Source organism: Neofelis nebulosa, chromosome 2 (genome assembly GCF_028018385.1).
Source record: "Neofelis nebulosa isolate mNeoNeb1 chromosome 2, mNeoNeb1.pri, whole genome shotgun sequence".
NCBI lineage: Eukaryota > Metazoa > Chordata > Mammalia > Carnivora > Felidae > Neofelis > Neofelis nebulosa.
Window position 1 is genome coordinate 6,669,285 of NC_080783.1, and position 25,322 is coordinate 6,694,606.

The 25,322-nt window shown below is 55.1% G+C and overlaps 1 protein-coding gene across 8 annotated transcripts in view; it reads right to left on the bottom strand.

The window, feature by feature from the left end:
- Positions 1-2,395: 2,395 nt before the first annotated feature.
- DGKD (diacylglycerol kinase delta) overlaps positions 2,396-25,322 on the bottom strand; it is a 112,616-nt gene continuing 89,689 nt past the window's right edge. For 6 of the 8 annotated variants that reach the window (XM_058700776.1, XM_058700803.1, XM_058700793.1 and 3 more), the window contains 14 exons: positions 24,977-25,105; positions 23,419-23,515; positions 20,381-20,491; positions 18,363-18,459; positions 18,015-18,122; positions 16,810-16,923; positions 15,643-15,777; positions 15,179-15,330; positions 13,585-13,696; positions 13,408-13,500; positions 12,305-12,424; positions 5,767-5,878; positions 4,260-4,390; positions 2,396-2,955 (listed from right to left, as the gene is read on the bottom strand). In XM_058700776.1, the coding sequence (XP_058556759.1) occupies positions 2,866-2,955; positions 4,260-4,390; positions 5,767-5,878; positions 12,305-12,424; positions 13,408-13,500; positions 13,585-13,696; positions 15,179-15,330; positions 15,643-15,777; positions 16,810-16,923; positions 18,015-18,122; positions 18,363-18,459; positions 20,381-20,491; positions 23,419-23,515; positions 24,977-25,105 (1,601 nt within the window). In that variant the 3' untranslated portion in view covers positions 2,396-2,865. Of the gene's footprint in view, positions 2,956-3,973; positions 4,391-5,766; positions 5,879-12,304; positions 12,425-13,407; positions 13,501-13,584; positions 13,697-15,178; positions 15,331-15,642; positions 15,778-16,809; positions 16,924-18,014; positions 18,123-18,362; positions 18,460-20,380; positions 20,492-23,418; positions 23,516-24,976; positions 25,106-25,322 lie in introns of those variants that run through there. The other 2 variants (XM_058700783.1, XM_058700766.1) reach the window with 2 other exon arrangements.

Consider the following 25,322-nt stretch of genomic DNA (forward strand, 5'->3'; position numbering starts at 1 on the left):
GCCGCGTGGGCCAGACCCCCAAGTGACACGTGGAGGGGACCGCAGCCGGGGTACCCGAGTGCCTGAAGCACAACCCCCCGTGACTGTTCTGGGAACCAGAAAAACACCTGGTTTGAGCCACTGCACTCCAAGGCTTACTTGTTTAGGCAGCTCGCCAGCTCGCCAGCTCGCCAGGGGAGATGGCATCAGCCAGACCGCGGAGAGCTCGGGGGTCTGGGCGGACAAATTCCCAGCCGGGAGCCGCTCCCGGTTTAGAACGACTGCTCCGCCCTCTGCACACACCTCGTCGGCAAGTCTTGCGATCGATGGGATTATACTCGAGCACTCCCCCTCGTTGCCCTCCCGGGAACCGGGAGATGACAGAGTGACCTTGACCTTGGAGAGGCCGCTCCCTTGGCATAAAGGTGCTGGGAGTAAACAGAAGAGCCTGTGGTCTAGTTTTATATGAAAGATCTAGGAGGATGAGACTATTTGCTTCAATGACCCTCCCTCAGTAGGCTGGGCCGGGCTCCTGTGATGAAGTCTGAGCCTCTGCCCTACCCGCGCCCCACCTCCTGGCTGGGTTCTTGATTCCACAGATCCGAGTGGCCACACCCTAAGAGACACAGTGGCTTTCCATTTTGCTTTTCAGCCACGCCAACTTACTTCCAGAGTAGCTAAGATACAAAATCCTGAATCCAGTTTGGAAAGATCTGGGCGACGAGGAATGACGACAAGAAATCTGACAATGGCAGGTTTTATTTATACACAGAACAACCTATTTACAACCCCAGATTGGGTCTGTACACAGCAATACAGGAGGCATTTGCTTCCACGGCGGGCACCGTATAAATTAAGATCATAAATATGAGGGGTAAGCCCCGCCCGAGGGCACAAAACCTTTTGTCCAAGACTCCCCAGGACCCTTCCTCCCTCCCTCCACGCTGACGGGACCGGGGTCCCCGCGGGACAGCGCCCAGCCTCGGCAGGGACATCGGGGGGCAGGCAAAAGAGCGGCCTCACGGGAACCAACACGGCCACCGCAGCAGATGCGGCACCGGCCGGACGCCGACACGCTTCCATGCAACACTCACGTTTACTCCATTCGCCTCTAACTTACTAGAATCAGGAAAACGGTTTTTACGTAAACAGTGTTGTTTTAATCACTGACGACATACTAATTCTAAACACCATGCTTCACCCAGCCCTTGGGCTTTCCCAAGGGAGGGCGCGGAGGGTACGGGACGGCCCCACAGCGTCAGCACCGGCCGCCGCTCCCCTCCTCACCGAGCACGTGCCTGTCCCCGGCTCGCCCCGAGGACCTCAGAGCCCAGGGCCCGGCCAGAGGTGACAGAGCAGACGCCGTTCTGGTACCGCGGGCTCAGGACCCCACGGTCTCCTTTGTCAGCCTGTTCTACCTTGAAAGCCGGTGACTTCCGGTGGCCAGATGATCCCTCTCTGCCTTCCCGGGTCCAAAGCAGCCGTCTGATGGCACAGGGGGCGTCGGGGTGGGGAAGGCCACGCACAACAGCTGAGCACGCTGCAGAGCACAGGCACCCCCCCGCCCCGTCACCGCCACCACACCCTCAGGGACAGGAGCAGGCCAGGTGCCCGCCAGGGCCCCAGCAGGAGCGCCCCCAAACCGGCAGCAGAGGCCCGGCCAGGCTCACGGGGGGCGGGGGTGGAGGGGCCACCGTGCACCCCAGTGAGGGGGAGGGGCCTGCAGAGGGAGCAGCAGGCAGATGCTGTTCAGCGCCCCAAAGGTTCCCCCCCCACTTTGAGATTCCCCCAAGGGTGACCGGACGACACCTGCAGCTCCCCCCCCAATCCCCTCACGAGGATGAGGGGTGAAGCGAGCTACAGGGTAGGGGCGCGGGGGCCCGGCTGGCAGCTGGGCCGGGTTACAGAGCCCTGCAGGGTGGGCTGTGGCGGCGACGGGGGAGACGGGGAGGGCCGGGGACGTGGGCGAGAGCGGCCCGAGGCAGACGGCCGCCCACAGGGCCAGAGACGGTCGGTGGGGACGGTCCCCCAGGACGGGGCGAGGCATCGCCCCAGCGCCCGGGACGCACTCGCGCTCGCCAACACCGAGCCCACGCAAACACCCCCTGTCTGCGGGGAGACGGGAGGCTATGGCATCTCGGGGACAGAGGGACCACGTCTCCACGCCAGCAGCTCAAGAGGAGGGCGCCACGCGGACGAGGCCAAAGGCAACCGGAGAGGGGATCTGTCAGCCCGAGGTCGTCACCGTCCGTCCGCTCGGCTCGAGGAGGGCGAGCGCGCTTCGTCCTCCGTCTCTGCGTGCCGCGAACACGGGCGGGACGGCAGCGCGTCCGGGCCGCTTTCAAAGCAGGAGAGGCGGCGTCTCGGCCAAAGACTCCGCAATACCGGGGGGGGGGGGGGGGGGGGGGGGGGGGCGGCGTCAGGCGGGGGCCTCGCAAGGCTGCCGCGGAGAACCAGGGTGGCCCGCGGACACGGAACTTGCCGGCGCGGGAGGCTGCCGGCCGGGCCGGGGTCCGCACACCGGGGGGAGGCCGCGCGGCGCGTGGTCACGGGGCTTGCGGCGGGGACCCGCGGGACGAGCTCGCGCGGCCCAGGCGGGCCGCCTCCACGGGACAACCCGGCGCCCGGAGGCCGGGCCCGGCCCGGGTCCCGGGTCGGCAGGCGCGGAGAGGTGGTGGCGGTCCGCCCCACGCGGTGTCGGGGCCGGACGAGGTGTCGTTTCGAAGGTAGCTGTGTTGGTGTGCGCGAGACCCCGGGACGGTCACGGAACGGGCGTCCGCGAGGCTTCCCGTCCGGAGCAGGGGGGAGTAGCACCATGAGAAGGGGCAGCGGGTCCCCGGCCTCAGTCGCGGGGCGAGCGGGGGACGCAGGCCGACAGGGCCACGGCTAGGCCTCGGTGGCAGGAGCGCTCCGGCTCAGCTCCTTGATGCCACACAGGATCCGCTTCACGTGGCCCACCTTGGTCACGCCGAGGTCCTGCAACAAGAGGACAGCACCCTGACGCCGGGCAGGGAGCCGGGCCCCCGCGGGCCTTCCCGCCCGACCTTCCGAACACAAACGCGGTGAGAAGGACGAAAACGGTGACGCGAGGTGAAAACGACACACACACAGCCGTGCAGACGCCCGCCACACCCCTCCCGCGAGCCACAGAGGCGCCGGCGCCTTCGTGCCAGACAGACACAGACCCCGCCCGGCAGCAGGTGGAGGCAGGTGACTCGAGAGCGCCGCCGTGAGGACGTCCCGGGGGGCCTTTCGCCCTCTCAGGGCGCGGCCCCGGCCCCCGCCCCCCAGGCTCAGGCAGGCCCCAGGGGACTCCGCCCGCGGTCCTGGCACCTGGTCCCCCCCGGGGCTCAGCGGCCACAGGCGTGCCTCGTCTCACTGCCCCCGCCGTGCCCCGCACCTCAGGGTTCCTGGCGGCCTGCGTCCGGCAGGTCCCCCCGGGGCTGTTTTCCCAACGGCACTTGTTCGAGTCTCTGTGTCACGTGTTGGTAATTCTCCCAATACTTCACATTTTGGCCGTTAAATTTGTTACGGTCACCCGTGACCAGTGATGATGGCTCACCGAAAGCTCAGATGACAGCATTTTGCAGCGAGCAAGTATTTTTAGGCTAACGTGTGCACGCTTTTCAGACCTAATGCCGCAGCACACGTAGGAGCCTACAGCGTGTTAGAAACCTGACCCTCACGCGCACCGGGAAACCAAGGAGTTCACGGGACTCGCTTCCTCGCAGTGCTCTGCGGCGGCTCGGTGTGCCCGTGTGTGGGCTCCAAAGGGAGAGGGACCCGCGCACTGGGGGCCGTCATCACACACAGCCCTTCGCTGGCCAATTAGCACAGGGCCGTGTCCCACAACAGGCTGTTTTTTTTTTTTTACTTTTAAGTAGCCCCCGCCCCCGATGTGGGGCTCGAACCCACGACCTTGAGATCAAGAGTCACATGCTCCACCTACCGAGCCAGCCAGCACCGACTGACCTGACCACCCCCCCCCCCCCCACCCCCGGCAACAGGGTTTTTAATGTTAAAATAGTTCATTGGTCCAAGCAGGTAAAGAAAAGCAAGGTCCCCTCTGTTACTTCCTGCTCTGGCTTTGTTTGGCTGTGGCAGGTGGAGACATCACTGCTGGGGGGCAGAGGTGGCCTCTCGGCCACTTCCACGTGTCACCCCGAGCCATGCATGAGGAGAGTCCAACGACACCAGAGCATGGCCAGGTCAGAGGGAGGGACAGAGAAGGGAGTGCAGGGAAGCCCGGGACGGGTTCCCAGGAGCCGCTGTGGAAGTACCTTGAGGTCCCTCCGCTCCAGGTGCAGGAGCTCGGAGCCCCGGATGTCGTGCCGCGTGAAGATGTCCTTATACTCACAGAGACTGAGGTGCTCCAGCCAGGCAGCAACCTCCTCTGTCCCCCAGAGGTGAACTGTCGGAGATGGAAAAGCACGAATGCAGTGAGTGCCCAGAGCCCAGTGCGAGGCAGGTGGCAGCCGGCACCCGAGCCACCCCAGTAGCAGGCACCCAGATGCCCCGGCAGCCAGCGCCCAAAATGCCGGCAGCCGGCTCCCCGGATGCCCCAAGAGCCGACTCCCCAGACGCCCAGCACCCGGTACCTGAGACACCCCATCACCCGGCACCCCAGACACCCCGGCAGCAGGCACCCACACGCCCCCAAAGCCGGCACCCAAGATGCGCAGCAGCCGGCTCCCCAGACACCCCGGCACCCGGCTCCCCAGATGCCCTGGCCCCTGGCTCCTGAGATGTCCCAGCACCCAGCACGTGAGACACCCCGGCAGCCGGCTTCCAAGATGCCCCAGCACCTGGCTCCCCAGACGCCCCAGCAGCCGGCACCCGCCACTCAGCCACACGCACCACCCAGAGCTCTGCAGGAAGAAGCAGGGGAGCCACCCGCATTCAGGGGACATGAGCCACAGCAGGAGCTGCTGTCTGTTCCTGCCAGGTTGGCCATCGGCCTTCTGGACATTTGCCATGTGTCCCAGGGGAGACTGGATGCCACCAAATACGAGGAAAACGCCAATCTGACTGCGCAGCTGCAGTCAGCTTGCCCTCCTTTCTAGAGGCTTCGCTTCGCTTCTGGTCCACAGCAGGAAGGGAAACAGGCAGAGATTTCACGTGGTCAGAGTGACCACTGTTACAGAGCCACTATCGTTAAAAGAAACCCAACTGCTGGGCAAACATCCGAAGAAGAAAAATCAAAGGGAGTGACCACCACCTACAAATCCAAACCTGGGTTGCCGGGCACTGGAGGCACTGAAAACAGCCATGCTCAGAGCCGACCTTCCAGACAGAGATTTTAAGGCCCAATCTACTGACTCTCCCTCAAAACTGTCCTCGAGTGCCATGTTCTATTGATTTGGCCAACCACGGTCGCTGCTGGCCTGGGCTCCAGCCCGGGGCCCGGATCAATGACTCCGTTAGCCGGGGATCGGCAGCCCCTCCCAAGAGGCAGGCCCGGTGGGCCAAGCACAAGACCCGAGTGTGAGCTCTGTGTCTCCGGGTGTCCTGTCACCTCTGCTGCCCTCCTCCCACCCTGCAGCCCCGATCCAGGGCGGACGGGCAGCGCGGTGCCAGCCGCCAGAGGAATCCGCACGGGGAGCGACTCCAGGCAGGAGCGACCTCCTGGCACGGGACTCAAGAAGGCGCAGTTCTCTAGCTACAGACGGGACGCCGCGGCGCAGGCGGGGACCCTGGGGAAGAGCCACAAGGCCACGGACAGAGCGGAGACCGGGAGGGCGCACGCAGCAGGCGCACACGGCCAGAGGACAGCGGGAGGGCAGGTACCCGGGGCTCCCAGGCTACTGCGGGCTTCTCTGTTCTTGCTGTTTTTCTTAAACTTCGTCACCAGGCGGAATTTGCCACTGCGGCTGCGTTTGGAAAGCTCCAGCATCACATTCTGTGGGGAAAGCGGGAGACACGCAGAGTCAGACCCCGACCTAGTCAGGCCCACTTCTCAGTCAGACAGGCGGGGAGCTTGGCCAAGGGGCTGCGGTCCCTGCTTCATTTACTCGGTTTCCCTCAGTTTCTAGTCTTGGCATTTATTGATCTGTGAAGCCTTTTAAAAGCGGTTGTGCAGTGACTGCACAGTGTCTATTTTCACATTCGGCTTTCATTTTATAACATGTTTCTCATACGATTAAAAAGCTTCATAAATACCACCTAAATGTCAGCATGTTGTACAAAGATCATCCAGTAGGCTCCCAGCCGACCTAGTGCTACACTGGCAGGCGGGGACCATCGGTACTGGAGTATCTTTCTAAACAAAGCTTTTCCTGCCCTTGGCGCTCTTTCCTTGGGACCGACTCCCCGAAGTAGCGAGGAGGGAGGGGGCCAGAGGGACAGGGGCACCGGGTCCCCACTTGGCAGCCGCCTCCCCACAGAGCCGCCCAGGACAGGGGTGGAGCTAACACTGCCCCTTCCCAGCTGGTCTGTGGACCTTCTCGGAGGATATTCTCACGCCAGCTAGGACAGGGGTCTCTTCAGTGAAGGATGTTTGCACACACAATGCACTTAACTGTATTTATAACCTGTGTATACGTATCACCCCTGTATTCACAAATAAAGCATAATATCCTTATTTTTCAGGTGTGCCTGTTTCTTCCTGCCCCAGAGCCCCGTCTACCGACGTCCCCACACCAACCCACACAGTCAGCCTTTCGGCTTTATGGCACTTCCAGATCTGAAAGGGATTTTCATTAGACTGACCAAACCTAGACGGGGTAATAATCCACAGCCTCACGTCTGGAAATGTGCTCTGTCGTACCTCCAATTTTCCTTGTGCCCCTGATGGCCCCTTCATGGATCTCTTAATCAGAAGCATTTCATGTTTCAGGTTCTTAACTAACAAAAGAAACCTCTTACAATTTTCTAACCAATGACTGCAGCACTCAGGAACCATTTTCACAAACATCTTACATTTGGCAAAACTCTCAACTGTCAATTCTAACCGCTCCATTAAAGACCTTCAGCTCCCACGTGACCAGGCTGTTCTGTCCTGAGACTGGCTGGCGCCCACCTCGCTCCCCAACACTTTCCGTGGGGCCCGGCGACCGCAGGGACAGGCAGCTGTTCCGCAGCACGGCCCAAACAAAATCCTACTCCTAACTTCAAAATTTCTTTTTTTTTTTTTTTTTTTTTTTTAACGCATACAGGGGTATTACATTTACCTCTGACTTTTAGTAGGAATATTTTCATCCATGCATAAAATGGGGAGACCAGCAGAACAAGCCTCATTATCAACATGTGATCTTACTTCGGCTCCCTTTTAAGACCTCAATCTGCTCCCCTCACAAATACTTCAACATGCCACCCATACAGATGGGAATACTCTCTTCTTAAAGCCTCTAACCACGACACCATCGTCACTCGTGACACCAGCAAGAATTCACTTACAGTTAATAACATCAACTCTCCCCGACCACTGCAAAGGTTTATCCTCATGGCTGGTTTGTCTGAATCAGGACCGTCATGAGAGCCACAAGTGACACTCAGCTGTTGCGGCCCTCCAAACCAGCTGTCTGTCCTGTAAGACAGCTCCTACTGTGACCTCTGACCACCTGCCGGCCCTGGGGAGCGGCCGCGCTGCCCCCTGTCCCTCCCGCCCACACATGGAGCTGCCGATTCCATCCGGCTTCCCACTCTCAGGCACGAGGAGGTCACCGGTGGTGTTGCCACTGCCCTCCTCCCCACAGGGGAGACATGCTGTCCTCTCTCGGCGGGGGGACACCACAGGTAGAGCTCCCCACCGAGGATCCCCTGGAAATCAAGCACTTCCCACTGCGGGGGTGGGGGGGATGGCCTTTCAATCCCTGTGCACGTCCCAGCCGGAAAGCTTTTATAAAGAACTGCTTTCAATTATTTGACTTAAAGAAATTATTTTTACGAATCTCCTGATAATACTGGATTTTGAAATCAGATGTGCTAGTAAGCTTTTAAAAAAAATGAACGGTTTGAAAGTTTCAAAGATTTGCTTCACAACATTGTGAACATACTTAACGCTACTTAAACCATACACTTAAAAACAACAAATGTGGTAAATCTTTTTTTTTTTTTAATTTTTTTAATGTTTATTTATTCTCGAGGGAGAGAGAGAGAGAGACAGGGTGTGAGTGGAGGAGGGGCTGAGATAGAGGGAGACATAGAATCCGAAGCAGGCTCCAGGCTCTGAGCTGTCAGCACAAAACCCGATGTGGGGCTTGAACTCATGAGCTGTGAGATCATGACCTGAGCTGAAGTCAGACGCTTAACCGACTCAGCCACCCAGGCCACCCCCAAATATGGCAGATCTTACGCGTTTAAGAATTTAAAAAAAGGACTGGAACAATGTCCATCGTTTTCTAAAAGCTTCGACACTCTTCCTTATATATTGAAATTACACATTCCCTGACATTTTTCTTTTGCAGATGATACTTATTTCTTCAAGTTGTCCTGCGGCTATTCTTTTTAAAATATGTTCAGATTTCAATCTGTATAGTTTAAATTTTTCCTGAAGACTCAACAGTTTCGTCAAGATTTTTAAATCAGCATTTCTTTGAAGATAGTATAACTTGATTTATTTTCTTATCTAGTCTTACATGACCTTTGTCACTTCATTTTTTCAAACTTTCCTTGATTATATTTGCCACAGGCTAATTAATTTCTTGCCCGTTACGGGGAACCTGTGAACAACGTAGAAGCTACGGGAGCCAACCCCCACCCATGGAACTGAAACTCCAGTCTAACTTCTGACTCCCCAAAGAGTCTGAATGATCCGATTAACACGTATTTTGCATGTATCACATACTGTTTTCTTACTAAAAAGCTACAGAAAAGAAAACGTTAGGAAAACCGTAAGAGAAAATACATTTACAGTACTGCACTATGTAGTATGTATGTAAGTGGACCCACGCAGTTCAAACTGTATTATTCAGGGGTCAGTACTTTCAAAGAACTAGCTCGCAGATTTGTCAACTTTTTTTTGCTCTCGAATAAATAATTTTCCTATTTTTATGCCAGTGGAAATGTGGCACCGTGCCCTGCCCCTGCTTCTCTCTGCCCACTGAACGCCACCCCAGAGCCGGAGTCCCACAGGGCGGGAACGCGGAGCCAAACGGCAGCCGGCAAAGAAGGCCGGAGAAGGCAGGAGCCCTGGGAGGCCCAGAAGGCCCCAGGAGCGAGTGTGGTTCTCCTTTCTTTCCCAGGACACCTGGCTGCAGGTTCGGCCTTGGGCTCCACAAGATGAATGCCTGCGGGAACACTACCCCAGCCCTCCCTGCTCTGCCCTGGCCAGCTCCAGAGGGTTTCTGGTTTTGCAGCTAAACCTGCCCGTGGAGTCATCTATACAACTTCCCGCCTGTTACTCTGCACCGTCTCATGAGCTCACAACCAGGAACCCTAGAAACCAGGGCCCCTACAGACATGGCTTGAAGAATTCATTAGGTCAGACCTCCGGGGCGGGGGGCGGGGGGGGGGGGGGGGGGGGACTCACGCTGGTTTGTTTCTGCAGTGACTGTACATTTGGTGATATTTGTTTTGAAACATTTTTATGCTTGAAGCTTTGGAACCACAGTTCGTGAAATAAGAGCTTTTAGTATTGACCCGAAAGTCCCCAAACAAACCAAGCTGACTGGTCACCCTGCAACCAGGCACTAGGCCACGAGCCTCCTGCTGCAGCAGCAGCCACACTGCCCACGAACCAAGGAAAATCCTAGCCCTCTGCTGTCTTCAGAGGGAATCTGCACGGAGAGGGGGAGCTGCCCACCACGGGCAGGGCGTGGGAACACAGGGCCCACAGCTGACGGCTATGGGACCTGGGGTTTCCTGTGGCCCAGCACTGGGCTGCTGAAACCACTCTTGGAAAGGAACCAACTTTAACAATTTCCAGGCCACAGTGGACTGGTACTCCCATGAAATGCAATAAAATAAACTACTAAAAAAATGAAACCGAAAAAGGACATATAAAACATAAACCTCAATTTTTTACTATTTTCAACAGAAATAGAATTCTGTCAATTGCTTAAAAGTTTCTAAATGCTCCCTCTCAATTTCTAGAATAACAAAGAGATTCCTACTGTCAGTACTTTTTAATGTCCTATGGGCAACAAGAAAAAATATATGCCCTCTTTACAGAGTATAAAGTTCTCTCTGTAGACACATGATAGATATATGTTCTATACATATGTATTTTTCCAAGTTTTTTTTGTTGTTGTTCATATGCTATAATTTATTTCATTAATCATGGACTGGTAGTGATGGTTCACACTACAGTTTGGTTTCTGTCCCTTTCTCTCATTTCAAGAAGTTTTTGCTTTACAGATCTTATATAAATTAAAATTTGGAAGTTAGTCACTAAAAGAATAGACAGTATATATTTCCAAACTACTAGAGGGGTCAAAGAGAGTTGTGTAGGAGGAAGGAGAGACTTCTCAATCAAAAAGGAGAAATTAAAAGAAACAAAAGAAGAATACAGAACACAAAATATGGCAAAATATACATATAAATACATTAATAATCACAATAGATATAAATAGACCAAACATTCCGGTTAAAACAGAAAGTAACAGATTGGATAAAAATCCAACATTTGACAATACGCTAGTCATAAGAGAGACACTACAAATAAAGCTTGAAAGTAAAAGTATAAAGATGAAAATACCAAACAAGTAAACTTAAAAACAATTACTAAGGGTCTTTACATAATGATAAAATCTATATGCAGCCAATAATATAGCCTCAAAACACAGAAAGCAAAAATAAGACCACAAGGGTAAACCGAGCTATCTACATTCATGGTTAGAGACTTTAGAAATAACTGATAGATCAAGAAGACAAAAATAAATTTTATTATTATAAAAATATATTTTGCCAAGTGATCGTTTTTTATCATTTATTGCAATTCTATTTTTATGTTAATATTGTAACTTCAGATTTTATGTGTTTTCTTGAAATTGTTTTGATCTTTTTGTGTCTAAGTTTTTGCTGGGAGTAGGGAGAGAAAGTTAGACTCTTGTGATTGGTATATGGTTAGATTTCCTTTTTAACACAATCTTATGATAATTTGCTTTTCAGAGGAGAAGCTACACCATTTTTTATCTTTTACACTGTTAGCTACATCTTTATTGGTCTCTTATTTTTTCACAGTGTAGATTATATTTTCTTTTTGTTTTTAGAAAACTGATTTGGGAAAAACATACACCTTTTCAATTGTTAGAAACTACCTTTAAGTTTTTAAAGATATTACTAACTCTGCATTTCCCTAATTATCAAAGTCAAGAACTTTTTTTTAAACCTTCCACCTTAAAGGAATTTAATGGCCTTCATTCCTCTGTCCGTCTTCTTCCCAGCCTCCCATCTCACTGTCCACTTCACAGGCTTTGGTAACTTAGTCTGGAACTACAGGCTATTATTTTATATATTATTATTTGAGGAATTTTCTTTTAAATGAAATTTTTGTATTTATAATTCACAATTTAACTAATTTTGATGAGCTTGGCCTATCCCTTTAAACCAAAATGTCCTCTGCGTTTGTCAACAAATGCCTGCATGTTCAGAGCAGAGCAGGACAGACTGTTGGAACTTTCCTTTGTACCATCACCTAACTGCTGCCAACAGGTTCTAACAAACAAAACTGGCGATAGGAGTGCCAGACGTGTAACATCTAACAGTTACTTCTCTGACAAGACTGCAGAACCCTAGCCTAGGATGAACTTTTCTCCAGGCCCACCTCTGCTCTACCCCTGAGAAGAAAGGCAATCCACGGTTCGTCTTTATCAGGATGCTGCCCACAAAACTGACCCTCCAACAAGCACCTCTCCGGGGCTCTTCCTGCCTGTCCTGCTGCAGGAGGCAACGACATCCCAGGCTGCCATATGCCTGGGGTCCTGTCTGTCCTGGCTACAGGACCTGTGACAAGCTGGAGTCTCTAAATACGTGCAAAACAAAAACGTGATTGTGGGCAAAACACACCGACTCCATCCCTGACGAGGACAAACTTAAGAAGCTGCCATTTATCCAACCAACGTGTCTTCGCACCGGGGGCAAACAGCGGGGCCAGGCTCAGCCTTCTAGGGACTTCCTGGCCAGCCCTGCCATTCTGTTTCTGAGGATGACGAGTGCCCCAGTCATCAAGGACTATGCTCAGTACTAACTCCCAACCTTCTCGCTGCCAGTCTTTTTCCACGCCTCCACGGCGTTTTAATAGAGGAATCTTGAGAAGCCGTATCAGGGGCTGCAAGATGGCCACCAACTTGATCTCAAAGCCGCACAGGTCACGGTGATTACAGGTACTGAAGGGAAGGCCACTGCATCCCGCGGTGCCCAAGCTGAAGCCCCGTGACCCCCTTACCTCCTCGTCACCGGGCTCCACGGGCTGGCACAGCCAGGGGGTGTCCGCCAGCTTCCTGAGCTGCTGGTCCATCTCGGCAAGAGCGGCCCCGAGCCGCTCTTTTTGAGGGGGATCCAACTGCTGCTCCGGGCAGAAAAGAAACACAGCTGGTTATCGGCGGTGAGGAGCTGGGGCCACGGCAAAGCCCCCATGCAGGCGTGCAGGCTGCTCCAGCAGACGTGGTCCGTCTGTCTCAGAGAGTCCTTACGAGAACTCCTATAGAAAGTCACACAGCACTGGCTAAGGGGCCAAGCTCAGAAGCTCTCCTTCCAAGTAGGTTGAGATGCAGGAACTAAAACTCTCCTCTTGTAAAGAGCGGAATGAACCAAGCTGGTCTGAAAATTGCAATGGCAGAGCTGACGTCTCACCTACTTTGGTTGACCTGGGGACCCCTGTGTCAGAAAGAGGACAGGCCCAGCGGGCCCACGTCAGAGTGCAGGGAATGCTAGCAGGCGGCAAAGGGGCGGCTGTCACACCCAGAAAAGCAGAGTATTTGGGGATGAAGAGCAGAGGACGGGGAACTGGACTTTTGGGGTGGTTCTCCAGATGTGTGATCTTCAGCAGGTCGCCCCACCTCCTTGGCCTCCACGTCCTCATCTTTGAAGCAAGAAGGCTGGCCAGACCTTCCCTCGGGCCCTCCCTATTCTGGCTTCTGCGATTCAGTGAGACCCGACCTGCCTGCTCGCCCAGGGCGGACTCCTCGCCAGGTCTGCAGGGCTGAACGAGGAAGGGTGACAGTGCCGCGTGTCTCAGAACAAGGCCCACGTGCCTGGTCGCAGGCAGATGGCTCCACACCTGCAGATTTCTAAGGCAGAATTCTGAGCACAGCGACAAAGGTGGTCCTGTCCACAGAAGTCTAACACACCAGAGATGACGTGGTTGAGATGTGGCCAGAAGAGTTTTTTTGAGAACCAACCATACGGCCAGATCGGATGACCTCCAAGGCCCCTTCCTACACTGAGTCTAGAACTCCCCCGGCCAGCAGTTCTAGACTAAAACGTGCTGCCCTGGGTACCACAACGGTCACTGCACGCAGAGCGCGAGGCCAGCCTGCCCCAGCTTACCAGGGCCATCTTCCCGGCCAGCAGCAGTTCCGTCTCGCTGCGCAGAGCTTTGATGTTATTCACCATTTCCAGGACAAAGCTGCAGTTCAGCCCCTGAGAGGAACCAGAACGACAACCATGTAGAAGGCCCCAGGGCTACAGGACTCCCAGGGAGCGAGACCTGAAAAGCACAGGCACCTCTGTGGCTCTGGGCTTGCCGTACACCCGGTCCATGGACTTGGAGCTGGCATTGACGGCGTGGGCAAGTTCCTGCTCCATGTCGTGATGGGACTGAGCTATCTCCCGGATACTAGAGAAAGACAGAGACATGGCACTCATCAGAACAGGCGAAAGGGCAGCCTACGACATCACCTGGCTCGAACACAGACCCAGGTTCAGCCCAGAGGGCCAATGCAGACACAGCCCAGCCATGAGAACGAGCACAGGATGACCCCGACCGGCATTCCCTCACCGATGGCAAACAGAGAAGGTCTTAAACGGGAACCATGACATCAAAATCCAAGTTTTTCCAGAAACTTGACCAGGGAGGAAAATCCCCAGAATGAGACTCACACCCTGTAAAACAGCAAGCTGGCAGCTGATCGTCTGTGAGAGGGGACTTGGCCTGCCCCACTCTGTAAATGGGAACGACAGGACCCTCCTCTGTGGGGACCATCCTGCTTCAAACGGCTCGGATCCCAGGAAGTAGCCGCAGGCAGCAGCCTGTTGTCCAAGGGACCCAAACGGGCAGGGAGGGGGCGGTGACAGGGTCAGACACAGCCAGAGCGCCAGGGACAGAAGGAGCATGAGAGTCAGGGAAGCTGGCCAGGGAACCACTCGTCCTGCCCTGGGAAAACGAGGAGCAGCTGCCGGACTTCAAACAAGACAGTGAGATGCAGGGCCCCATCTGTGGGGCTGCCACAGGCTTTGAGGGGACAAGAACGAAGACAGAAGGAAGCCAGAAGCGGGTGGCACACCAAGGAACCGAGAAAAAGTGTAAGAAGCGAAGCCATCAGGCCCGGATACTGATTTGGTCACGGGAACGGGGGCTGCAAAAGTGGCGCTGGCTGCTCCAGACAGAGAACTCAGCACAGGACGTGCTCTCGGGGGACCCAGAAGGACCCCGAGAACCAGAAGTGCCCACAGCATTCCCGGGAGAGCCGGGGGCCAAGAGCCTGACGCCTGGGGAAAGGGCAGGGGAATGGCCCCAAAGGGCGCACAGAGCCCAGAGCCCAGAGCCCGCAGGGCAGCGATGCTCCCGGCGAGGACAGCGGAAGAGGAAGCCACAAATGGCACCACTGAAGATGGCAGGATGTGGCGGCCGAGAGACCCCTCTGGAGTGAGGCACGCCAGCAGCAGGCACACCGGGGAGGTGGGGAGGATGGAGAGGGGCAGAGGGACCTCTGTGCTCCAAGTCTCAGGGTCCCAGGAGCCACTTCTCCAAGGCAGAGTAAGAGCAGGAAATGCCTCCGGCTGTTGTCTTTTTTTGTTTTTTAAATACCTACGAGGTGTTTTAATAACAAACCTGCTGTCTGGGATAAAGGAGAAGAGGCAGTAAGTGAGCGATTCTGAAGAATTCCGGATAGGCTTTAAAATCTGTGAGCTGGCTCTGAAAACGCCTGGGGGTTTTAGGCCTCTATCTACATACACCCCGAGCTATCTCGGAAAGTCAGGCGAAATAAACCCTATCCGAGGGCCAGCGGAAATCCCAGCCGGGCCCTCGAGGCGGCGGTGGCGGCCCGCAAGGAAGACCCGGGGGGAGGCCCAGCACGCAGGGAAGGCGAGGGCCCACCTGTGGATGAGGGCTCCCGCCGCCTGCCCGAAGTGGTCCATCTGCGTGGCCTCTTCCTCAGACAGGATCTCCGGGTGCAGAGAGAAAGACGGAGGGCGAGGAAGTTCACACTTCTGCTTGTCTTCCCAGGACTTGAGGGTGTTCTCAAACGCCTAGGGCACGGAAACCTGGTGTCACACTGTGCGACCCTCTCTCAAGAGGCGAGCACGTGTTCAACCGCAAACGCTGCTGGGACGCCAGCTGGACGCCAGCCAGAAAAGGAGACACAGACTTCTTTTTTACACTGAGGAGGGCGAATCGTCCCGGAAATTACACCCCTGTTCACTTAATGTCTACGTCTGGAAAAAGCAAATTCCCAGAACAAAACACTGGAAACTCCAGGTCTCCTGACAGGAGGTGCACAGGTGTGCCTGCAGGTGAGCCCCGGGACGTCCCTCTGGGTCTCCGCACGCAGCCCTTCTTACCCGATCTCTGGTGAGCGTCTGTGCCCGGTTCTTGTGGATGATCCGAATGTATCCCGGAGGCTGGACCCAGGCCTCTCCGTCCACTTGCACAGGTACGCCCTCATCCCCCAGGATGGAAATCTTCACCGTGCGACACTGAGAAAACACCACAGCTGTGACTCGTGCGCCGCGCTGAACCAAGGAGCTAAGGTGCTAGATCTCAGCCCTGCAGGAGCCTTCCTGCAGCCCCTGCACAAGCCAGCTGACCTCTGGGGTGACGCCGTGCCCACGGCCAACCACCAGTGCGGCCAGAGCATCCCCGTCCAGGGCACAGCTCATGAAGCCCAAGGATCTGTCCTTCCCACCATCCCCCTCACCCAGCACGGCATCTGTGACCGCAGTGAGACCTCGGTGGTCAGACACAAGCCCCAGGCCCAGGGTGGGGACTCACGACCAGCAAGAGCCACGGGGCCCTGCTCACCTGCAAACACTCCCAGAACAGGGTAAACCAGTCCCAACAAGTGGTTAGCGAGGTACTGTTTCTCTTTTCAACAGAGAAACACTGCCAAAGAGTTCGATCTTAAAATTCAAACGCCCTACGCTCCGCAGGGACAGACTGAGGCAGGAAGGGCCGTAACATCACAGCCTGGGACTTGGGTGGGCTAAGGAATCAGCCTCCCTGCTTCCTTGTGCCTAAGAACACTGCCCTCCCCAGCCCATCGCCAGTAGCAGGGAAGCCCCTTCCCCTTCTCCCCTCTCCAGGTGGGCCTCAGACCAGCCGGGCGAGGCCACACTTTCTCCACCGCTCCCGTAGGCTCGGCCTCCATTCCCAAACTCAGGATGCAGCTCCCGAAAGCTGCAGCCACAAGCCGAGTTCAGTGGGGCCTGTCTCATCTCATCCCACCTCAACATCCCACCTCAACACGGCTGGCACCCGCAGAGAAAGTCACGGCAGGGGGCTCAGGCAGGATTCAAGTTGGCCCCCGTTTTGTAAGAGTGTTTGTTAACTGTCAAATACAGCAGGGGGGGGCGTGGGCGGTCCTGGAAAAGCACCCCTTCTCCCGGGCTCTGTGCAGCAGGAGCCTGCTGACAGAGGAGACTGGTTCTGGGCCAGGCCCGGCCTCTCCAAACACGCGTGAGCCACGCTGCCTCCCACGTCCCTCCCACCTGCGGGCCCACGGCCGATACCTGGGCGATTCGGTGATGCTGCAGCCTAATGACGCGAGAGACGGCCATCTGCATACTGCCAAATACAGCGACCACCTCCAGAATCTTATCATCGAATGACGGAGCTGCAAAAGTCTGAAAGGGCCAGTGTTAGGAGCTGACCCCTGCTCCAAACCTCCCTGCACGGCCCTCTGTTGTTCACTCTCGGAGCTGCTACTCTGGTTACAGACAGGCGCACGACTCGGCTGGTGTGTCCTGAGAAGCAGCTGTGGTGTGACTGTGTCACTGAGAGGGTTTCTAGTGAGACCTTGACTGGAACCAGCTGCCTGGGACCAAATCTCTGATCTGCCACTTTCTAGCAGTGCGACCTTGAGCAAGGTACTTAATTTTCTCATCCTCAGTTTCGGGCAAAATTAGCGTGTTCCCCAAGAGGCTCTCAAGAGGACTGAGTTAATGCACGCACAGTGCTTAGAATGGCAACCGAACATCTTTCTCGTTGTTAATTTTCAGTAATCTCTATACCCAATGTAGGGCTCAAACTCACAGCCCCGAGATCAAAAGTTGCACACTCCACTCACTGAGCCAGCCCGGCACCCCGGCAACCAGAACATCCTGAGCGCGCAGTTCACGTTCATTATTTTGTTAGCTATTACGTACAACGGAAGCTGCATCCGTGGTTAAAAGCAAACACTTTCCAAGAGTAATCCCAGACTTCTTCCGTGCATTACACAACCCCACGTGGGCTCGGACTTGTCTGCATTCCGCCCACTACACGCCGTCAGAGAGCTTCCTCCACACCCGTCTCCCGCTAAGCCTTCACATGTGCTGTTCCAGCAATTACCTGGAACAGCCTCTGCACCCTCCCCTGACCGGACCTGGCCAATCCTGCGTCTCCCTTCAGGTCTCAGTGCAGATGTCCCCTCCTCTGAGAAGCCTGCCCAGACCACCCCAAATCGGAGTCGGGCCGGGCTGCTGGCATCACACCTGTGCCCCTGACCACATCTGTCCTGCCCGGGCTCTCTTCTCACGAGCGGGGGACCATCTCTGTCTCGTTCTCCACTGTCCTCTGACCACCCGCACAAGGGAAGAGTTCTACCCACACCTCCGCACCACCCTCAGAGCCCCAAGAGCCAGAAGGCTCCATCAGGGCCTGAAGTGGTAGACACTCCTCGAAGGGATCACCCACACCCAGCTTGGGCCCGGCCACCCAGAACCCCCATACGTACATCATCTTCCTTGGTGCCCCCCCAGAAGTTGGTCCCTCCGGCATAGCTGGGAATGTTGAGGACAGCAATCCCCTGGAGACTGGGGAGTGGGATGGGTCGCCCATCACACTGTGCGGCAGAAATGCCGGAGAAGGAAACAAGGGAATGACAGCATCAACCCGGTCCTTCTTCACCAGCAACCCGCCCGCCCGCCCGCCCGCTCGCCCGCCCGGGGCGGAGAAGGCCACCACCACAGCTGGGCTCTCACTGAGGGACCTCAGGGCGGCGGGAGCCCACGCCCAGTGAGGAGAAGGGCTCACAGGAGACCAGGCGGGCCCTGGCCTGCCTGCAGGAGACCCTCTTGCTCACCTCCAGCAGGACCTTCTGCTCCAGGTTCCTGTAGGTTCTGTGCAGCAGCTCTTTGGTTCCGAGAACTCCGTACCACATCATGTTCTTGGTCCGGCTCCTGGAGATGGAAAGCAAAGAAGTGACAGGACCCCCGCTCTCTTTATACGGCTAACGGCAGCCACTGCCACAGCCGCAGGAAGACGTCCCATCACACAGCAGTCAGACTCGGCAACCACTCACAGCCCCGACATCTCAATAAGGAAGGGCATTTCCTCATTATGTGCCGATGTAAGATGTGCATAAAGAGACACGTTTAGTGATAGAAAATTCTGCTGAAAAGTAACATTCCCAAGAAAGTAATTTTACCTAAAAAGGTAAAAAAGGCATTACAAACCTCACAAAAAACCGATAATGATTTTTTTTTCCAGCTAGAAAATTATGCTTAGCATAGAAAATTTGGGAAGTGCAAAAAAGCACAAAGGAGAAAAAAAATCCTCCTAATCCCCACAGCTGTGCGTCCTGATGGTAAAAACTTTGGTGTATTTCTTCAGTCTTTTCTAAGTCTTTGACTCACGGGGGAAACAGCCAGTTTACGGTCTGCCGACCGACTCTGCTCACTTGGCCCTGCACCCTGCGTCCAGACGCCGGACTGATCACAGCGGGACCTTTCCCTACGGGCCCTTGTCCACTTAATCCCTGTGACTGGACCCAGCCGGTTCCCAGTCCCAGGCTCCGTAAGTCACGTGGCAGTAGCCCCTTTGCACACACCTCTTTGCAAATGTTTCGTTACTTCTTAGGATAGACTCGTAGAAATGGAATTCCTCTTAGACCTTTTCAAAGCTCTTGATACAAACTCAGGGATTATCCTAGCAGGGGCCCACAGTTCTAAAAATGTATTGCACATGGCTTTGTCACTCACTTTCTTACTCTGTTAAATTGCACGCATTTTCATGCCTTTTCAGTTATTTTTGAACTAACGGGGGCCTTTTTAAAGGAGTCGGGCTCGCCGTCATGTGCTGAACAACAGAGATGTCCCTGGGGGGCTTCTGAGACACTTTCCTCCACTCAAGAACCCCAGCATTCAAAGTTTTCTTGAATTCTTAAGCTTGATTTTGTTTTCTGAGAAATCTGCACCTACAGAGCACCTGGGTGATCACCAGGGCAACTCCTCAGGTGTGGGAGCCCCTCCCACCCAGCTCTCCCAGCGTCCCCTTCCAAGTGACAACGACACCAAGGAAGCAGGGGGCACATGGACGAGATGGGACGACGAACAAGTTTGTAGGCTCTCCAGCAAGGGGCCCCGACTCCTGCATCAGCGGCTGTCTCTGGCCAAACTGCACATCAGCTTCTCCTTTGCCAGTTCTAGAATGTCAAAGCCGAACGGTCTCCTCCTCCAGGTGATTACTGAAGGGTGGGGTCGGAGACGCGAACTCCCTGCTTCACTTCTCCTGTTTTCCCAGGGGAGACGGAATCTCCACCTCAACCCAGGAGGAAGCTGCCCATTTCTCTGCATCCCCTCCCAAGGCGGGGAGGGACGAGTAGACGTCATTTAGGGGGAAAAAAGGAACATCCCCAAGGACACCCCTCGGGCCTCTCACGTGGCTGTCTTCCTACAGAGGGGTGTCTCCTCATGGGCGTGGTGGGGAGGCAGCCGGGCCGCCCCCGACGCCGCCGGGGTCTCACGTACCTGGCACAGTACCCTCCTAGCACACTTGTCACCTGTCCCTCTACAGCACCACCACGACTTATGACGCAGACCCTTCTGACTGACTGCAGTCACTCATGTTCTCATGTGGAATTTGTCCTGACCACACCAACCCTGAGGGCTGGAACCCCCCCTCCAGGCTGGCCTCCCAGACCCCCAGCCTGGTCCCACCCACATCTCGTGCGAGCACCTCTCTTTCCAACAACGAGGCACCTGGTTTTCACATCTGCCTTCTGCCTCCGCGCTCTGGACACCCACTGCCTCGCTGACTCGAGCGGAAGGGGAAGTGAGGACGAAGGGGCAGCTGTGCACACGAGCCCGCCACACCGCCTACCTGCACTTCTCTGGGTGCTCGTCACGCTTGTTGTTGAAGTCCAGGGATATCTTTGCATCCAGGCCGATGCCAAAATAATTGTTCATGACGCACTTCTCCGTGTAATACTCTCTGCAAAGGGGGTTTCGGACCCATGAGAACCGCAGGTCGCTTCACAGCCTCCCCCTCCAAGCATTTCTCCCTGAGGGCAAACTCGTGGCTTTTCCTTCAGTAGCAGCTTTACTGAGGCTCAACCTCACATACTGCCTGAGGCGCCCACTTAAAACTTAAGACTCTGATATTTGGTTGAAATTTTTTTGAATGTTTATTTATTTTTGAGAGAGTGAAACAGAGCATGAACGAGGGAGAAACAGAGAGAGAGGGAGACACAGAATCTGGAGCAGGCCCCAGGCTCCGAGCCGTCAGCACAGAGCCCGACGCGGGGCCCGAACCGCAAACCGTGAGGACATGACCTGAGCGGAAGTTGGACATTAACCGACTGAGCCACCCGGGCGCCCCAGGACTCGGTGATTTTTAACATATTTGGTTGTGCACTACTATGCATTTTAGGGCATCTCATCACCCCAACAGCAAGTCCGCAGCCCTTCGCCATCAGCTCCCGAACCCCCCCACCAGCCCTGGCAGCTCAGATCTGCTGTCTCCACGGTGCGCCTACTCTGCCAGGTTCGTATAAACGGGACCCACGAGCATAAGGTTTTCAGAACGCATCCGTGCTCAGGACCTCATCCCTCTTGACGGCCGAACGGCACTCTGCCGTAGACGTGTGAGCACCGACACGCACGCTGTCGTGGACATGTTCTCACTCCTCGGCCGTGGCCCCACAGGTGCTCTGAGCCGCGTGGAAACCGTACCGTGAGGAACTACCAGACCGGGTCCCGGAGCAGCCGCGCCATCTCACGCTCCCAGCAGCAGCGTGAACCTGACCGTATCTACGGCACACGCGCTCCGGCGTCTTCAACCCAAGGCCTCCCAACACTCCTTCCTTCCCGAGAGCCGATCAGAGCAGCGCATCCCAGGCCTGGGGCCAGCACGGCCCTTTCCCGAGTCCGCTGCCCACAAGACTCATTTCATTCCAGCTTCTCGGCCTCCCCCGCAATCACTGTGGCCACCAGGGCCACACCGGGGCTCCAGGGCCCTCCTTTCCTTCCAGGAGGCTGGCTGAAGGAAGGAGTCCCTGAGCCTCCACCCAGAGGAAGCAGCAAGGAGGAAAGTCCGTGCCTGGCGCTCCTGGGCTCTGCAGGGAACATGTCTGGAGTCAGAACTCGAGGTTTCAGCTGAATTTCAGGTTAATTTCAGGTTAACAGGCATGTGCAGCCTGATTTGGGAAGCCATCACCACATGGACGTGTTTTTAGGACACATCTAATCCGAGTGCCTACCAGCTTAGTGAGAGCAAAGCTCAGGGAGAAACTGTTTTCTGAGAGGACGACCACGTGCTGACCAGTATCTACAGGTCCTGGGAAAACGGAGGCATCCAACTCACAGAACCAGCATGGGGACAGGGGAAGGGGGATGAGGAGACCGGGCGCAGGGGCCTGGGAAGTGGGGGATGGCCAGGCCCCAGGGGCCACCACAGGCAAAGGCAGAATGACCACAAGTCTAGGGGCCCCAAGCTACAGCCCCAGCACACCGCCCTGCGCGGAGGGAGGAGAGCAGCTGGCCTCCCCGGGTTAGGCTCCCGCTTCCTGAAGCGGAGAGGAGGAAAAGACACCGATGCTGCCAGGTGCGGGACTTCTGGTCTCAGGGGAAGGGAACAAACGAAATACTTGGCTCAGGGGGCCCTGTGTGCGCTGCTCACGGAAGGCTGCGGCTCTGGCCTAAGGAAAACGGCACCAGGGAGCGTCAGGACCAGAGCCCCGTGGGGCAGGCAGGAAGCAGTGTTGGGCCCGGGACAGGGACACTGAGGTGCCTGGGCAGGCCAGAGGCTGGCAGCAGGTAACTCCACTGAGGCCACCCTGGCAAATCGGGGCGGCAGAAACGGCCACTCTGCACACTTCCAGCTCTGCTCTCAGAACCACGGAGTCCGTGCAAGCTGCGCATTCGTGTCCCCTCCCCCAGCATACCAGACACACGCGGCTGGGAACATGCAACCCACTGCCACCGGCCACACTGCCCAGAACTTGCCATCAACCAGCAGAAAGGGAAATCTAGAAGACCAGATTTTCAAAATACCGTTTGTCTCCATAACGGCCTCCATGCACACAAGAACGAAGTCCACTAAACTGCCTCGTCAAACTCCCCACCACCTGAGAAACAGGGCAGAGGACACAGCACCAGCCCACAGAGCAGCACCGAACCTTCTTCCCTGTGATGGCAAACCTGGGACGGTATCTCCCAGATTCAGCCCCAGAATCCGGGCCACTGTAGCACCAATAGGGCAGAGCGGGGGAAGGAAGGATTGTCGGGACAAGGTGCCAACGCAGCGCTAGCTGGGTACGGGAGAGCGACAGTGAGAACAAGGACCAAGTCAGCTCCCAGCAGGAGTTTCTGAACCTGCCAAAAACCTCAGACCAGGAGGGATGTTCAGGAGCCATAGACGGCGTGACCTCATGGGAAGCTGGGATGAGCCGGGACAGGCTATGCCCGTCACACATTTCCAACCAGACTCTTAGCTGAGGCATTTCTAGGTTTTCCTTATCAGCTAACCAAAGCTAGAAAACGACAACCTAGTCATCTGTACACGAGCTCCTCTGGCCAATTCCAGATCTGTTTTCTGGGCTCCAATATTCTTTTTGTTGTTGTTGTTGTTGTTGTTGTTGTTGTTGTCTGTTTTTAACATTTATTTATTTTTGAGAGAGAGAGACAAACAGAGACAGAGGGTGAGCGAAGGAGGGGCAGAGAGCGAGGAAGACACAGAATCTGAAGCAGGCTCCAGGCTCTGAGCTGTCAGCACAGAGCACGATGCAGGGCTCAAACTCAGGAACATGAGATCATGACCTGAGCCACAGTTGGACACTTAACCGACTGAACCACCCAGGTGCCTCATGGGCTCCAACATTCTTTTAACATCGCGCTTGCCTGGTTTACCCCCATACTCACAGGTTTTCTGATTCCGAGTTAAAGGGATCAGCATTAATTAACAGGCGACTGATGACTGAACCTCCAGGCAAGGAACCAGACATCCCAGCCCGAACGTCTGTAGGGGAGAGAACAGGAAGAGACAGCAGGTTGGGATTCGATGAATTAAGAGAAGCTCATGTCTTCAAGGCTAAGGGACACATACTCTAAAACACTACTGTGACTAAATATTTCTAAATAATGTATAAACAGATCCAAATTTTGACATCTAAGTGTTTCAGGTCAAAAATCACCATCATAAAGCCATATTCATGGAGCAAAATCAAACACGGTACATAGTAGAAACCATCACCTAAAAGTTCAAAAAACAGCTTAAAAAGACGGTTCTCATTACGTGTAAGAAGCTGCAACAAAATGATCTCTCAGTACAAGTGATCTTAGCGTTCAGTCCTACAGCTGCGCGAAGCTAAATTCATGAGACGGAAACATCAAGGAACACCCCAGGTGGCCAGAACCCTCAAGGAACCTGCACCCTTAAGTCACAGGGGTGCCTGGGTGGCTCAGTCGGTTAAGCGTTCGACTTCAGCTCAGGTCATACTCTCGCAGAGTTCATGGGTTTGAGCCTCGCGTCAGGCTCTGTGCTGACAGCTCAGAGCCTGGAGCCCCTGGAGCCTGCTTCGGATTCTGTCTGTCTGTCTCTCTCTCTCTCTCTCTCTCTCTCTGCCCCTCCCTTGCTCGTGCTCTTTCTCTCTCTCTGAAATAAACAAATAAATAAATAAACTGTTTTTAAGTTTTAAAGGCAGAGATAGAACCCTGCTTTTAAACCTGCTGCCAATCCACCCCTTCCAGTAACATCTATGTCTCTGGTTAACCAAATATGTCTCGTTAGCCTCATCGCCCAAGGACTTCTGGAATTTTCTTTCTATTCAACTGAGATTCACCAAGAAATTGCTAAATCACTATGGGAGCAGGTGGTATGGCATGGGCTCTGCCAGGCCCAGGAGGCCTCAGGAAGTCACCTGAAGCTGGTGAAGGGGCTCTTACTGGCAATCTCAACCCCTTGTGCTACTCCTCCCTTCCGCACAAAGTATGGTCAGCCTCAACCCTATGCCGGGAATGCTGGGAAAAATGAAGGCAAAGACAGAAAAGTGGACTGTGCCCAACTCCCCTGGTGGCCAGTTGTGCCCTCCCACCATCATGCTAGAAATGATGGGACGACTCGACTGGCTCCCCATCACAACCCTCCCCTCCCCTTTTTCTCAGGAGAACTCCTACTCATCCTTCAGTACCCAGCTCAGGTATTGCCCTCTCAACGACGTCTTCCTGGGGCCCCAAGCAGCAATATGGGTGTTTGCTGCCCTTTACACTAAATAAGGGCACTTTTCACACCATGACATAACTTTGGAATCCTGTCTGTTTGCCACAGGCCTGTATATAAACTCTTAGAGAACACCCGGTCACATTCACTCTCACAACTCAGTGCCAAAGCGACAGATCCTGGACCTCGCTAGTTGGCAGCTTATCGCCCCACGCGCACCGGCCCACAGACACACTCAGCCAACCCACGGGGGACACTCACTCGAGAACAGGATCTTGGTGTTCAGTGCGGGCAGCCCATCCCGGTTTCCTGACTGGGGAGGAAGAGAGGCAGAACTGCCCAGTGTCAAACTTCCTTTGCTTATCAGCTTCTCACATGGGGATTTGGACACTATAAAATTATAAAACAGAACCAACACCCATAAAACTGTCCAAAACAGAACATTACTCAAGTACTGGAAATGGTCATTAGAGAAACGACCGTTCCGAGGGCTGAGGGGACTGGACAACAGGTGCCAGCCACTGGCCAGCCCCCTGCAGAGTGTACAAGAGGAAAGAGGAGGGGAACGGGAAGGGGCACAGAGAGGCAAGTGGGTGTGGACGCCCTC